This window comes from Urocitellus parryii, chromosome 8 (genome assembly GCF_045843805.1).
Source record: "Urocitellus parryii isolate mUroPar1 chromosome 8, mUroPar1.hap1, whole genome shotgun sequence".
Taxonomy (NCBI): domain Eukaryota; kingdom Metazoa; phylum Chordata; class Mammalia; order Rodentia; family Sciuridae; genus Urocitellus; species Urocitellus parryii.
Genome location: NC_135538.1, coordinates 148,944,627 through 148,960,910, shown reverse-complemented (window position 1 = coordinate 148,960,910; position 16,284 = coordinate 148,944,627). Strand labels below are relative to the sequence as shown.

Genomic DNA, 16,284 nt, shown 5'->3' with positions numbered 1-16,284 from the left:
CTGCCGCCCGGGAAATGCTGGAGAGGACTTTCCGAGACTTGGTATTTCTGCAGCTAATGATAGGTGTGATTTTCTTCTCTCTAGACTGCCACGAGTTTCAAAATGTACTTGGAGAACTGGAACATCCAGACGGCTGCGTGGCTGAAGTGGTAAGGAAATCAGAAGCAGGCTCCTGACTCAGGACACTGGGGCATGCTTTGAGGGACATCCCAGGCCATCGGCCGTCATCTGAGTAGTAGTCTTCTGACCCTTTTGTTTTGTGTTAATATCTATGTCCTATAAATGAAAAAAAAAAAGTCGAAATAAGTTGATTTGAGAAGGCCACAATGTAACATTTATTTTATCTCATACTACTGTCATTACTGTGTGCCAGTCATTTATCCTACAAATTAGCTTCATAAGATGTTGATCATTAGCCCCACTTTACAGATGAGGAAAGTGAAACACAGAGAGGTTATGCAACTCACTCAAGTGACAAGTTTGAGCCCAAATGGTCTGTCTGCAGGATCAGGCTCTTGTCCTCTGTGCTGTGCTGCTGTTACCTCAAGTGACAGGTTGCAGTCAAAACACGGGTACATTAAAAATATTGTATGGAATCACCTTCAGGGTATGCGTGCAAAGTGTCTATGAAACAGACAAATGTTGTGCCTTTGACTTGGGTCCATCCCCAAGATGGCTCGTTGTGGATATGCAGGTGTTCTAAAATCTGCAAACATGCGGAATCCAAAACACCTCTTGGGATACTTAACCCATGTCACTCTTCAAGGCAGATTCCTGAGTCAAAAATCTGATGGACAGGTGAGGCCTGAGCAGGTCATGTGACTGGCACGCTGATTTTTGTGCCCGAGTCCTTGTCCAGGAAAGACTGAGTGAGGACATCCATTTCTCAGGACCCTTCGCCGATTCCAAAATTTTCAATGCAGTGGCCCTCACTCAAGTTCCCCCAGATATGAGACCACGGTTGGAAACAGTTAGGCAGGAATCTTGCTCAGGCCTTCGTTGGGGCACCCTGGGCCCAGGCCATGTAGTCTATGAGGTTGGACATTGATCACATCTGCCAAGGCCGAGGTGTGGTCATTTGTCTGGTCGGGCTCAAGGGGCCCAGAGCAGCACAGGCTTTGTGGTTCCATAGCAAGACCCTGGACAGCCCGAGGCCAGTGCCCATCAGAAATGGCTTCTGCAGGGCCTGCTCCAAAGAGGGGCAGGTGCAGGGCAGGTGCAGGGCAGGGGAGGGCAGGGGCAGGGGCAGAGACAGGGGCAGGGGCAGGGCAGGGGAGGGCAGGGGCAGGGGCAGAGACAGGGGCAGGGGCAGGGCAGGGGAGGGCAGGGGCAGGGGCAGAGACAGGGGCAGGGGCAGGGCAGGGGAGGGCAGGGCCAGGCTCCACATGCTTGCCTTCACTGTTCCTTCCTCTCTTTGCAGCGTGTGCTATGAGCGGGTTCCCTGGTGCCCTACGGTGCTGACCTTCGTCCTCTCCGCCCTCTGGCATGGCGTCTACCCGGGGTACTACTTCACCTTCCTAACTGGAGTCCTCGTCACGTTAGCAGCTCGGGCGGTAAGCTGCCTCGGGTGTGGGGTCTTCCCTTCAGCGATCTGGCGCTTGGATCTTTGTTGGTATCTTTTAGGTCCTGGTAGAAATTGGGGGGGGGCGAGAGGGACAGTGGGAATGATATTTTGAAAAATCAAACAACAGACAAAAATCTTCCTATTAGAGAAATACTTCGTGTACCTGTGATCATTACAAAGACAACCATTTTATTTCTGTACCATTTACAGAGGGTTTTTGTAAAACAAAAGGAATTTTAGGAGCAATATTTATTACCTTAAGAGATGAACACATTTTAATTATTAAAGCCTGCGAAGACACAGTCTACTAATTATAGACGTTGATGATTGTTCACGTTGGCTCCGTATAACTTCAGTTTGGTTATGTACTGCTTAATTTAACAGTTTTTAAAAGATTTTTTAAAAAGATGGACACAATATCTTTATTTTATTTATTTAAAATAGATAAAAATTTTTAAATTTTGTTTTTATGAGGTGCTGAGGCTCATACCTGCTGCCTCACATGTGCAAGACAAGTGCTCTACTGCCGAGCTATAATTTTGGCCCCTAATTTAACCTTTTATTATCCCGAGTCTAGAGAGAACTCACAGGGCAGTGAGACAGCCCCCACAGGGCAGGAGCTGTGCCCTAGGGGACCGACCTCACCTCTTACGGTCTCGAGTCCGATCCAGTTAACTTTGTGTAACATTATTTGTGAATTTCACAAATCGAGTTTTTGTGTGTTTTTTGTTTTTTGTTTGTTTTTTTGAGAAGCCTCTAGCTTGTCCTCGGTTGTTCCTGCCACTCGATTATTAGAAAGCCAGGTCTTAAAGGAGTGAAAAATGTGATCGTCTTCCAAGAAGACGAACGTGCATAGAAGTACTTGCAATTCCAAGTGTTTCTGTGGCCACATGCAGGGTGATGGATTTGGCTTAGTCCCAGCCCTTGATGGTGGTGGTGGTCTTTCTTAGTTCAGACGCCAGGAGTTTTAAATGACACTAGTTGCAGTCCACTTTAGATGTGGATTTCAGAGCCTTCGATGCATTCATCCTGTGAATCTGTCAGGAGCCACACACGGGCATCGTAGGTGCCGCGTTATCCCAGCCCACACGACATTCCCCTGGGGAATTCCTGCCTTCGCTGGGCGGAAGCGTGCTGGGGTCCACGGGCAGACAGGGCAGAGGGCTGGCTGCTGTTTGCTGGTTACAATACTTTTCAAACTGAACGCATTTGCACTTGCTTGCTCACGACCAGCAGGGCGGACGGGTCTCCTCTCCCATCCATAACAAAGCTCTGATGAGGAAGGACCGCGAGAGAGCTTTTTTTGGGGGGGCTTGGAAATCTCCCTCACCTTCAGGTGGTGGAGGGGAGAGGGAGGGTTCATGGAGCAGGGTGTCCGTCTGTTCTAGAAGGAGATGGAACTCCACAGTCAGGAAGTCTGAGGCCGGGGGGAGCCACCTAATAGTGTCCCACGGAAGCCCAGCCTGGTCTGCCCTGGAGAACTCAGGGGGCCAGGCTCCCCTCCTGTGGGCTGCATGGCCTGTCACCGTTCCCGTCCTCAGGAATCTGGAGAGGAGGTGTCCCCCGGAGGCACGCCAGTCACAGTGTCTGAGGAGTGGCAGGGGGTCGCCCTCTGACAGCCTTTCCCACACCAGGGAGCTGTCTGAACGTCTTCCTCTGTAGGATAGGGACGAAGGTGCTTCCTTGGTGGGCTCTTGGCCCAGGCGTGGCACCTGGAGCACCCGTAAGTGGCAGCTGTGCCTACTGTTAGGAAGAGTGACGTGGTTTGTTCCACCATCACCCAAAGGAAACAATCAGGGGACAGCGGAGAGATGTATTGACTAGGGAATGCGTCACAGAGCTGTTTGTAATAGCAAAACGGGAGGTGAGAAGACAAGCTAGCTCCCACGATTCACTTAAAATCATGATGGAGAGTACTGTTTACTGACATGGGAAAAGCCCATGGTAGATGGTTAAATGAAAAGTCCATGAGCGATAGTTAACAGGAGTGCCATTAAGAATACAAGTGGGATACCATAGAAACAGGAAACGCTTTGCAGGGCTGTTGTGTCTTTTTTTTTTTTTTTTTGAGGGGGTATTGTGGATCGAATCCAGGGGTGCTTAACCACTAAGTCACATCCTGGCCCTTTTTTAACATTTTATTTTAAGACAGGGTCTCACTAGGTTGCTCAGGTCCTTGCTAAATGAGGCTGGCCTCAAACTTGCAATCCTCCTGCCTCAGCCTCCAGAGCCACTGGGATTACAGGCGCATGCCTCTGCACCCAGCGATGTGCCAAATTTTTAAACAGTGCTTTTTTTCTTAGGAAGATGTTTAAAAAAAAAAAGTCTTTTTTTTTTCTTAGTTGTTTCTTAAATGTTTTTCTACAGTGAACCTGTATTTCTTTTTGTCAGTAAGGAAGGCCACCCTGGTATCTTCAGGGGGGAGGAGAACTCTGGAGGTTGGTGATTTTCGGCAGCCCGTGTTCTGTCTCTCACCCGCCCCCTGCCCTGCTTGACTTGCAGGTGAGGAACAACTGCAGACATCACTTCCTTTCTTCCAAAGCTCTCAAGTGTGCGTATGACCTGGTGACCTGGGCTGTCACTCAGCTGGCCGTCTCCTACACGGTGGCGCCCTTCGTCATGCTGGCCGCGGAGCCTGCCCTCAGCTTGTACAGGTGAGTTCCCTGCCCTCTGCTGCCGCCGGGCAGACTGCTCTGTGGTCTGTGGTGGACTTAGAGTCGGGTGGGTTCCATCAGCATAGTGACACTGAACCAAGAATTCCCAAAGGGGACCTTCCGAGGAGGCGCCTGCCCCAGGACCCCACCACACCCCATCAGCACCTGCGGGGAGGTTCCAGGGAGCGCCTCAGTGTTCCTGGTGCCGGTAAGGGGCGCTCCAGGCAGTGAGGTGCTCCAGGTTAGAGATTCTGCCTCCACTGCTCTCCCTGGCCACAGTGGGGATCAGAGGGCCGGAGCCGGGCCCAGGTTTGCATGGTCTGTAGCAGCGCTCTGTGTCCTTCATGAGGTGCTGCTCTGGGGGGTGTGCACGGGGGTTTGTTCTCCTGATGCACGTGGTGGAGAGGGGTGTGTGGGATTTAGGGTCCAGAGGGAGGCTCCCACCAGAGGTGCGAGGGGTTCCCGAGTCGGACCCTGCGCTGCCAATGCACTGCTGACCTGCAATTGCTTCCTTTTCTTGTTTTACACTGATGTTTGATCTGTTGTGTTTTCCCACCACTGTGAAATGGTGGGGCACCGAGCCTTGGAAACTTCCTGTGTCGCCTCACCGTGAAAGGAGGCCAAGAGTAGAATCCACCGCAAGTGTGGTGGTTGGGACTGTCCTTAGAATTGAACAAGGAGGATTTGCAGAGGGCCCAGGCCAGAACCTATGGTCTGAATTCAGTAAATGTAGCTTCATTACTGCTGAGCAGCACAGGCTTTTCCAGGTACTGTTTTGAACATAGTATGGCTACAAAGGAAAGCGACTTAGAAAAAAGAGACACAGTGCAGTCCTCAGGGCTCAGGAAATGACACTTCAAGTTTTGATGCCTTGTCATGCAGAATGCTTTGAACTAAAGGAGGGCCAAGGTCTCTCCTCGCCCCCCTACCCAGCCCCAGTCTCTTGCCCTTATTTTTCCTCCCGAAGTGCAAGAAGGGGCTTTCTCTGAAATTCTCCTATTTATGTAAAGGCTGGGCTTTTTTGCAAGAAAAATTGACGTGCATCCAACACCCTGGCAGCCTTTGTCCCAGGGGGTTGCCTGTCATTCCGGCCTGTTCTCCCCTAAGTCCTTTGTTCTCCCTCTGGAGCTGCCCACAGCTTCACCCTTCCCTCCCCGGTGAGAGGATGTTTAAGCTTCAGCCATCTGGCCCTTGACATTCTTCACGGGACCCCAGGCACAGTGCACATGATAAATCTCTACCCCTTTCTCCTGTTCATCTGTCTGCCTGTTTTCCGTTTGTTTCTGCAGACCCAGATCCTGCATAAACACACCTTATTTGTGAGCTGAGGGTTCCCCGGACTGGTTAGGAATGGATTGGAACTTTTCCTGTCCACTATGTGTATCGGTATCCATAAGTAAGAGGATTTTCTTAAGATTATAGGAAAAGAAGGTGGAGGGAACTTTACACACTCATCAGTGAGGTCTGTTCGGCTACGTGTGTTTCCACGGTATAGTAGGTGATGAGCAGTCACACCGGGGTGACGTGGAAGTTGTGCTGGTCACGCACCGTGTTCCTGGGATGCCAGGAGAGCAGGAAGAGTTACCATCTCTGCAAACCGGAGCCCTCAGTTCAGCCGCTGCAGCAGGAGGAGCCTCTTTGCTCTGTACTAGGAAACTTGACTTGAGCACCCCTCCCCGTGCTCCCCAGGAGACCACGCCCCCGGGCTCCCCCAGAGACCACGCCCCCGGGCTCCCCGAGACCACGCCCCAGGCTCCCCCAGAGACCACGCCCCAGGCTCCCCCAGAGACCACGCCCCCGGGCTCCCCCAGAGACCACGCCCCCAGGCTCCCCCAGAGGCCATGCCCCAGGCTCCCCCAGAGGCCATGCCCCAGGCTCCCCCAGAGACCACGCCCCAGGCTCCCCCAGAGACCACGCCCCCGGGCTCCCCCAGAGGCCATGCCCCAGGCTCCCCCAGAGACCACGCCCCAGGCTCCCCCAGAGGCCATGCCCCCAGGCTCCCCGGAGACCACGCCCCTAGGCTCCGCCCTCTGCCCTCAGCTGGCTGGAGCCCCTGTCCCTTCCTTGGGGCCGCCCCCTGTCCAGCCTCCCTTTCCGTGTCCTTCTGTCAGGGCCCTGGATCAAGCAGGCATTTTCCCCGTTGCCTTTGCATTGTTAGTTCCCTCCGGCGAGGTCTTCAGCCGCGGGAGCTCTCGGCCTGGGCTGTCCAGATGTCGCCATGGGTGTGGGTCTGTGGGTCTGTCCTGCTTGGCCTCCTGGTCCCTGAAACTCCCAGGTGTGGAGTTGTCTGCCTCTAGGGCAGGACCCCCTGCCCCCAGAAGCCCCCGAATTCTAATCACGAGATTTTTCCGGAATGTATTTGTCATGTTACAGCAAAACTGTGTGTGTCCCACCGAGTCCATTGGATCCCTACAGCGCCCTGGACGTTGCGCAGTGGACAGGTCATTCGTGCTCCCACGGAGGTGACAGCCCGATGGGAGAGGGAGATAAGGGTGACAAATTATAAACACACCCTGAGACAAAGATTCGGGAGTCTATCTACAGGAATCTGACCCTCCCTGGGGCAGAGGGCAGCTCTGGGCGGAAGTGGCCTTTCAGCTGGGCCCTGGGGCAGGGCTCTGGGCTGTGCTTCTGGGATGGGAATGGCATGGAGAGGCCCCTGGGGAAGGAGGAAGCTTCAGACCTTGAACTCCTGAGAAACAGGGATGTGCACAGATCAGTAAAGTGCGCAGCGGTGGCTGGGAGAGAGGGGGATAGGCTAGCAGTCTCCCCATTCATCCCGTGAGGAAGTGGAGACCCAGAGAGGGTGCGTGGAATAAAACTCACACAGCAACCCAGAATCAGCTCTGCGTTTCAGACTCAAAGTTCCTTTAATGGCAAGATCAGCAGTGTAATCACTAAAAATTTGTTGAGGAGAAGCTATTTTGGAAGTAAATTGCTGCTTGCAGATCAAAGTAAGTTAAGACATGTTTATGATAACTTGCATTTAACCAACTAAAGTGTGTGCTAATTCCGGCACTTAGGTGGAATCAAATTGTTGTCAAGCGGCTTTCCATGGCTTTAAAAAAATAATCTAAAATGCGTTTTTAAACACCTTTGTTGAGGATAAAACAAAATATTTTTCCAAATTGGTCCATTAGAGTTGATGTCACCTAAAGTTATCTGGCATGTATGATAATACGTGTAATCCATACTCTATGTGTAAGCTCCCTGTCTGCATCAGCCCAGCCCAACAGAAGCGTCTGTGATGGATGACATGTTCTTTTCTCTGGGCATTAGATGGCCCACGTATTAGCCACGAGCATGTGTGACCATTGAGCATTTGGAATGAGCCTTCAATCCCATTGAATTTTAACAGCCACCTGTGTACCCATGGCCATTGGAGATTGATTGCACCTCCAACGTGTTTTCAGAATCTCTTGAGAACCTCTGAATCTGATGAAAGAGTCAAAATCACCAGCCATTCAGTGGAGTGAGCCTCGGTTGCTTTCTGGGTCTGCACCTCACGGGGCTCCCAGCTGTCACAGGCCACCAAAGATAGCTGTCGGCAAACCTGTTTGTCAGCATGCCCTGCGTTGCTCAGCCTTCAGGCCCCTCCTGTGCTTTGTGTTTGTGTCTGGTCGGCTTTCAGTCTAGAGTGTCCTCAAATTACAGCTTTAAATCTCTCAACACTTTTCCTTTGAATTGTCAGTGACTCTCAAGTTTAATGAACACTTGACTGTATTATTATTAATATTATTATTATTTTTTTTTTACTGGAGATTGAACCCAGGGGGGCTTAACCACTGAGCCACACCCCCAGCCCTTTTCTGTATTTTATTTTGAGATAGGGTCTTACTAGGTTGCTTAGGGCCTCGCTAAGTTGCTGAGGCTGGCTTTGAATTCACGATCCTCCTGCCTCAGCCTCCCAAGCCGATGGAGTTATGGCTGTGCACCGCTGCACCTGGCCACTTGACTGTATTCTGAAAGAAACTTTCTGTGAAACCATTTTGAAAATCCAAATCCTCATACATTAATTTGTCTTTAATTAGATAATGCTTTCTTAAATTCAGCGTGTAGGAATGTGGGAAGAAATTTTGCAGATGGCAGACTCCTTGAGGGCAAAGATTGTGCCTTCTTCACTTTTGTGTCTGGAGGATTTGGGTCAGCACCTTGGCCTGCTCAGGAAATGTTGAGCTGAGTCTTTCTTTAATAAAAGGATGAAACAGTCTTTCATTTTTAATTAATAAAATTATAAAGTATAGGATACATCTTATTCTCATCATTAGGACCCCATTCTTTATAGTCCTAGAAAAATGTGGAATCTCAGAAGTGGTTACTAAACCTCTCTAGGGAATCAAAATTTTGCCAAAGTATTTGGATTTATTTAATTAATTATATTTGCAGTACTAGGGATTGAACTCAGGGGTGCTAGATCACTGAGCCACATCCCCAGCCCTTTTTTATTTATTTTATTTATTTCACTAAGTTGCTAAGGCTGGTCTCAAACTAGCAATCCCTCTGCCTCAGCCTCCCAAATCGCTGGGATTGCAGGCATGCATCACCATGCCTGGCTGCTGTTTGGATTTAATCTAATATAGTTGCTACCATGCCGATTTGGCCATGTATAAAAGATTAATGCAAAACACCCGGACAAAGTGTATTTTAGGTGTGTAGACTTGGAAAGCCGTAGTTACCTATGGCTAGAGCACATTTTGAGAAAACCTCAGTGTATATGTGTTAACCAGCATGTTTATCTGTGGAGCCCTTTTTCACCCTCAATAATGTTCTTAGAAGTAAATTAGATGATTAATTGCTGTACCTATTCACCCTTTGCTTCTGGTTAGGTGAGCATTAATCATGTCCAGTCGGTCCTCTGTATCGATGGGTTCGGTAGCCATGGATTCAACCAACCGTGGATGGAAAATAGGTAGAAAAAAATTGCTTCTGTCCTGAATGCATACAGACTTCTCCTCTTGTCATTACTCCCGAAATGATGTAGTGTAACAAGTATTTGCATAGCACTTACACTGTGTAAGGTATTATAGGTAATCCAGAGATGATTGAAGTACTTTAAAGTACTCCAGAGTACGTGCGTATGTTATATGCAAAGGCTGTACTATTTCATGTAAGGTGCAGTACCTTTGGGGAATCCTAGAACCAATTCCCATGATTCCACAGGAGGATTGTTCTCTTGTTATCATTGTCCCAAGAGAGGGGGGGGAGGCTTATGTCTTTTTGTAGATCCTGGTTTAATGCTTTACACTTTCCTTTTTCTTTTTTTGGTGTGGTCCTGGGGATTGAACCTGGGGTGCTTCCTCATTGAGCTACATTACCAGCCCCACCCCTCCTTTCTTTAAAAACTGTTTATTTTGAGACAGCCTCTTACTGATTTACTTGGGCCTCGCTGAATTGCTGCGGCTGGCCTTGAACTTGCAAGGCTCCTTCCTCAGCCTTCTGAGCTGCTGGGATTATTCACCATCGTGCCTGGCTAATGCTTCATCATCTGAAGCCATAAATGTTTATTGAAACATTAAATGAATGAAAATCTATTCCTGCTCTTGACTCTTCTGCAGACCACTGTAGGGAGATTCCTCCTGCTGAAGGAGGGGGCAGCTGAGAGCATTTCCTGGTACTCCTGTGCCTAACGTTCTACTTAAAGCTGAAGAATGATGCTTAAGTCATTGTGTTTCCCCCTTCCTCTCACACTATTTCTCTTGAATCTTAAGACGGTGTTGGAGAGCTGGGCACGGTGGCACATGCCTATAATCTCAGTGACTTGGTAGTCTGAGGCAGGAGGATTGTGAGTTCAGAGCCAGCCTCGGCGACTTGTCGAGCCCTAAGCAACTTAGTAAGACCCTGTTTCAGAATTTAAAAAATAATCAAAAGGGCTGGGGATGTGGCTCAGTGGTTAAGCGCCCCCAGGTTCAATCCCTGGTACCCCCCCCCCCGCCGCCCCCCCGCCTTTTCTCCTGGAGAAAGCACCCATTCCAGCATCCAGATGGATCCGGAACAGTTCTGCTAATGTCGGCTGTTTCTAAGTACACACATTTATTGATAGGCTGTGCCCAATAAATATCAGCATCTACATCGTGCACACTGCTGAAGGATGTGTGTGTGTGTGTGTGTGTTTTTTTAATGAAAGTCAGAGCTCAAGCATAATACTTGTTTCTTAGTTTGGATGGAACTTATTTTCAGGATTATAGACCAGTTTTCAAAATCAGAATCCTTCATGAGACACACAAGAAGAACCCCTCACACTTAGGAAGAACATACAGGGGAAAGTATTTATTAAATTTGTGTTGAGAATTGGGTTGGAGTTGGTTCTTGTGCATTTTGAATGTTGAAGATTTCTGGCTTATGGAGCGACTTCTCTTAGTCTGCTTATTATGTTCCTGGAGCAGTATGACGCTTGTCTGCAGATGGCTGGTTGGTTCTCTCTGCACAGCTTTGAGGGACGGGCAGGGCCAGCCTGAGGAGGCTCCTTGGCACCTCTAAAACAGTGTCTCCACTTGCCTACTGAAGATGAGGTGCTCAGGAGGTATTTCCCATATAGGTCCTTTGAAGTATAACTTTTTTTTTTTTCCCTAGGTCCATGTACTTTTACTTACACATCATAAGTCTCCTGATCATACTTTTTCTGCCAATCAAACCACAAGCTCATCTTCAAAGGCAGCCTCAGACCACAAATTCTGTTAATAAGAAGAAAACAGACTGATACCTCCAAGAAAGCCGAACAAGTAAAATTGTAAGACATTGGGGAGACCAAGAAAGGGCTCGAAGGCTCTCCAGTGACTTAGAGGCCATGTTTACATGCTTTTTGTTTGTTTGTTTGTTTGTTTTAACTGCAGGGAGTATTTTTGTGAAGCCTTTTTGTACAGTTACATTGGCCATGTGCAGTCTATTTGTTTTAACATTTTCTAGGACCTGTCAGTGGCTGGAGGTGGGGAGACAGTCCGTCTGGGCTGCCGGGTCTTTGCCTTACTGACATGGTTTTCATCTGCTGGACTCTGGATGCCGCAGGCTGGGCATTGGCTCCGGAAGTTAGAAGGTGATTGCTGAGAAGATGTCACAGACATGGCGGTTCCTCAGCAGCTCCGACCCCTTTGATGTGTGACATTACTGGTTTGTGGATACAGTGACTACACTCAGCAGACCCTGGAGGAGAGGGATCATGGAGGACTGCCCCTGAAAACTTGAAATGAACTCATGTGCCCTCAGAGAGGCTGCATTTCCCCCAGGAATGGAACCCTTTCCCTTCGTTTTTCCTGAACTGAGCCAAGATAGGAAATGAGTACCTCTCCCATGAGTGCCCAGAGCCGCAGAGGGAGCTGCCATTTCCGTTTCCCATGCACCTGCTTCAAGATGGCCCCAGGAGACACCGAGACCCCGTCCCAGGCAGCAGAATGCCCTTTGAAGCAATAATCCCTTTAAATCGAAATTGAAAGTCACACAGAAGTTTGGTAAGAAGCAGAAGATGATTCCCTCGCTCCCCTCTTTTCATGGAGGTGTTAATGATGGTGGCTGCAACGTCCACACAGGCTGATTTTCCATTTTTCCATTTTGTAGCTGATTAAATCCAGCTTTGTTGAAGCTGACTTATCATATATTAGAAAGCAGAAATTTAAAGTCAGTTTTCTTTTCTGTCTTTGTTATGAATGTACCATGGCTCCTTTTGGGGACTACTATTGGGTGGTGTTCTCTGTGGGAGAAGAAAACATGCTATTAGATATTGTGGAAAATAATGAAGATAATAATGAAATATATGCTGCAATGATGTGCCTTCAATCAAACAGCTTGGGGGGAGAAAATTTGTTCCAATGAGATGGTAAAAGTTAGTTTCTCACTGAATAAATACTATGTTTCTGTATAAAGAAAATGTTTCTGAATGTAAGCTTTACTTTTCGCTTCGAAATAACCGATATTCAGGAGTGTGTGTGTGTGTGTGTGTGTGTTAATAAATGTGCACAAAGTTTTATTGTTTTGTAGGACCTTTCAGCAGTGTGGCTTTATTTCCCTAAAATGTGGGCATTGTGGCATGCTCAGTTTTACTATAATGTCAGGCACTTGGATGGTCTTTCTTTCCAGTCTGATTTGTGGTCTTTATTCCCAGTTTTGCAGGTAGGGTCAATTTCCTCTCTAGAGGAGGAAGCTGATAACTGGACATTTGCTAAGTGCCAGGGCTGGTGGTAGAGCTGACCTGTGGTTGCTGGCCCATCTTGTGACAGCCGGTGGCCGTGGGTCTTCCCACGCAGTGTCCTGCGGCTGCTTCTCTGAGGATCGTGGATCCTGGAAGTGACGAGCTCATCCTTTCAGTGCATTTTCCGGATCCTGGTGCTGGGGGAGGGGACAGTCGTCCTTCCTCTGCAGCCGCGGGGCGTTGGTCTCAGGACCCTTCAGATCCAAAGTCCAGGGACGCCTAAGTCCCTTTAACAATTAAATTGTTTAGGGAATAATAATAATAATAAGTGTTAAGCACAGACACCCTTCCCCACCAATGTTTTCAGTTGGTGGAAGCCAAACCAGCAGAGGAGAGTGGTGGTGGGGCAGGGGTGCAGAAGCGGGCGGAGGCCGAGGGAAGCAGAGACCGGGCGGAATTGGAAGCTGGAGGAGGTAGGACAGCAGGTGAGAAGCCAGGGGACAGGAGAGGCCCACATAAGGAGTGCATGTGTGCCGGGGCAGGAGGCTCCCAGGGCCACCCTACTCCACAGTGCAATCCCAGGAGGATCCCAGGCAGGCCAGGGATGTAGGTGCCTAGAATCGATCAGTCTTTCCAACACGAATACCTTGAGGTGCAAGACCAGGCAACATGCGCATCTTGCCCACTAGTGAGAAGGGTCCAAGTCACCATGGGCAGGACACGTGTGCATTCTCCAGGGGAGTCTCTGAGCTCTCCGTGTGATTTCTGGCTGTATGGTTTATGGTCAGGTGTCACTGTACGTGAGTATCTTCATTTCTGGGAGAAGAACTTTGGTAAGGAGAAGAGAGGTGACCGCAGGGTGGCCAGCTTCTCAGTGTGACTCTAGTAGGTACTAAAAGGACAGTGCAGAGACAATAGACTCCTGCCCGTTTTCTCCTGAGGAATGTTTACCCATAAGAAAAATGTTCCAACTGAGGGTCAGAGTTCGAAGACGTTGGGTCTGTTTTTATTGCCTTAGATTTCTATGTTGTCCCAAAGGTAATGTGCACTTAATCAAAATGTGTTGGATTGGGGAGTTTCAGTGGAAAAGAAATACCTTTTCTGTTTTCTTTCAAAGCCCAATCTGAAGTGCTCTATTTTAATGCATGCGTGTGTGTGTGTGTGTGTGTGTGTGTGTGTGTGCACGCCACGCCCTCCCTGCTCCATAAGGAGCAAGAATATTATTCAGTAATTGCAAAAAGTAGTAGATATTTCTGTTTGAGAATGTGACTGGTTAAGGGAGGAAAAGGCAGGAAGAATCGAGTAGGTCAAGAAGAGAGGAATTAGCAGGTGGTGCCCCGGAATTGGAGGGCTGCTTGGCCACCATTACTGAAGGTTCCTGGTCAGTCAAGGAGTGGCTGGTCCCCCTGGTCTTTCTGGACTCCTCACATTGGAACCACAGCCAAGGTTAAAAACATCGGTCACAGTGTGGTTGCTCCAGGGGCTGCACCTCCTCTCTCCCCTGGCACGCAGTGTGGTGCCTGTCACATAATGAAGATTCAGTAAGTGTTTGTCGATTGAATGAGGGAGTGAGGGGATTCGTTCAATGCATCATTGCACTTGACAGCTTTGATTGAGCTGCTTCTGCACTGGGAAACATCATTTCTGCTTTCCAGAATTAGGGTTTGAAATAAAAGCTTGTGTTTTCAGGGAATTCTGTAAGCAAGTTATGTGAAATCATCACTCAGGCAGCCCGGTTGACACAGCCTGAACCTGCTTGGTTAGTCCATCCGTTAATTAATGCATCTGCTTATTTATCAGATGTGTCAGGCCTGGTAGGGGATGGGCACTCTGCTATGCACTGCAAGTAAAAGATGCTGAAGACCCCATCTCTGCCCCAGACATGGTCAAGGTAGGCTCAGAAAGATGCCGTCCAGAGCTGGGTGCTATAGGAGCGCCAGGAGAACCCCAGCAAGCAGAAAAGGGAGAGTGATTGGTGGCCTCATCCTCATCTTCCGCCAAGTGCAGAGCATCCACATCTCACAGTGCTTAAAGGTGACACAGTGCAGGAGCATCACTGCTCTCTGTGCTCCATCCAGGTGAAGTTAGCCTTACCCTTACCCTGAAGTTGCCCATTGACCTTGAACATGCCCATGCCGGTCAGTGCTGTAGCTGCCAAAGGAGCAGTTTGTGCTTTCATGGTTGCCCATGGAGGTAATTTCCAGGCTCAGCAGATGCCTTCATGAAGCCAGGCAGGAAAGACGTTTTCTAGAAAAGTCCCAGCCCAACGTGAGCTTTGTCTCGTTCCCTAAACTTAGTTAAGGCTATCTACTATATGCTAAGAGGAAGAGAATCAGCATTCATTGACAGCTATTTTCATTTTTAGTACCTAATCCAGTTCTGGGAACTTGGCAGTATTTTCTGCTCTTTGCAGAAATGGAAACCAAGCCATGGAGGCTGGAAGTAACAGGTGTTGAAAGATGAACTGACAACAAATTTAGTTCCAGCTCTAACTGGGTCTTTCTTTTTCCTGATTCACTGAAACAGCCTCTATTCTATGACATAGAACGGGAGCTTCCAGTGGGCAGTGGGCGACAGTGAGTTTGGAAACAGGGAACAGTAGAAAAATAGCTGACTGGGTAGCATCAGGTTATTCGGGTTATTTTTGTGTGTGTGTTTTGTAAGGGACAAAGAAGAGGGACTTCAGATTACACGAAACCAGGTGCAGTGACACCTCCTGTAGTCAGGAAAGCCTGGCTGTGTGGATCTCACCCTGCCTCCTCAGCACGAGTGGCACCACTCAGGTTTGGCCAGGTCTACTGGGGCTTGATGCTGGAGCCAGACCCCAATAGAGGCCTCCCTTAAACTCTGTTGAACACAGGTAATGTGCCTGAGGTTGCACAGCTAGTCTGTGGGGGAGCCGGGCTTGAGTCCTGGGGTGGCTGACTCTGAGGTCCATCTCACTCTCCGTTGCAGAAGCACATTGGTTTTCAGAGAGACAAAGTTTTAGAGTGAAAGTAACTCCAGCCTCATCTGGTCTGGGTTTCCAGAGGCCGACTGGCTGGCCCTACCTGGGGAGCTTCCTGAGTATGCAAGGAGAGGGGCAATAGGAAGGGGGCCAGGTGGATAGCTGGGCCTCCCTTTCCCTGGTGAGGTGGAGGTCAAGCCAAATTGTTCGATTACGGTGAAGAAATGGCCTTTTGGACCTTCTACCATTGATTTTTGCCGCAGTCTGGCTGGGCACAAATCACGAGCCACTCAAGCAGGAACAGACTTTATTTCTGAACTCCACCAGCACACTCCACACACGCTCCCCGGGAACTCTCCCGAATGCCACCCATGCGGCTCCTCCAGGAACCACCAACCGGAAATCCCTCCTCCGCCACTTCCCCAACCAATGGGAACTCTCCAGGAATCCCCGCGAGAACTCCAAAGTAGCGGGCTGAGTCGGACAGTAAAGGTCTAATATACAATTGAATCAATCCAGCATCATCTTAATGGCTCGCCTCTGAACCAATACTATTGGCAAAATGCCAGGGGCCATTCCTACTCGGCTGTGGCTCTCAGCAGATTTTATTAATAAACGGCCTTTTATTTGGTATTGACATATTTTGAGATATGCAAAGGTTGTCTGAGACTTGGGGTGGCCCTTGTATGCTAGGACCCTGCTTCATTGCCAGAGAAGTCAAGGGCACTTTGGTGAATTAAGGCATAGACAACTCAGGAGCCAAATAAGAGATGACAGAAATGGAGGCCTGAGAAGAAGGAGAATTGTCAGTGGGTAGACAGGTCAGGGTGGCCTTTAAGAACAGGAAGGTATTTAACTGCTGATTGTCGTATAATTTTCTCTCTTGGCTACCAAGACTTCTTTAATTTTTATTTTTGCAGTGCTGGGAAATGAACCCAGGGCCTTGTGCACACTAGGCAAGTACTCTATCCCCAGAGTCTTAGAAAAGGGCATACTTGAT

The 16,284-nt window shown here is 49.0% G+C and overlaps 1 protein-coding gene across 1 annotated transcript in view; it reads left to right on the top strand.

Annotated features, from left to right (window-relative positions):
* Positions 1-11,993, top strand: part of Mboat1 (membrane bound glycerophospholipid O-acyltransferase 1) — a 101,478-nt gene extending 89,485 nt beyond the window's left edge. Inside the window, exons 10-13 of the mRNA XM_026402200.2 lie at positions 85-149; positions 1,421-1,553; positions 4,067-4,218; positions 10,789-11,993. Coding sequence (XP_026257985.1) covers positions 85-149; positions 1,421-1,553; positions 4,067-4,218; positions 10,789-10,915 — 477 coding nt within the window. The 3' untranslated portion in view covers positions 10,916-11,993. The remainder of the gene's footprint in view (positions 1-84; positions 150-1,420; positions 1,554-4,066; positions 4,219-10,788) is intronic.
* The last annotated feature ends 4,291 nt before the right edge of the window (positions 11,994-16,284 follow it).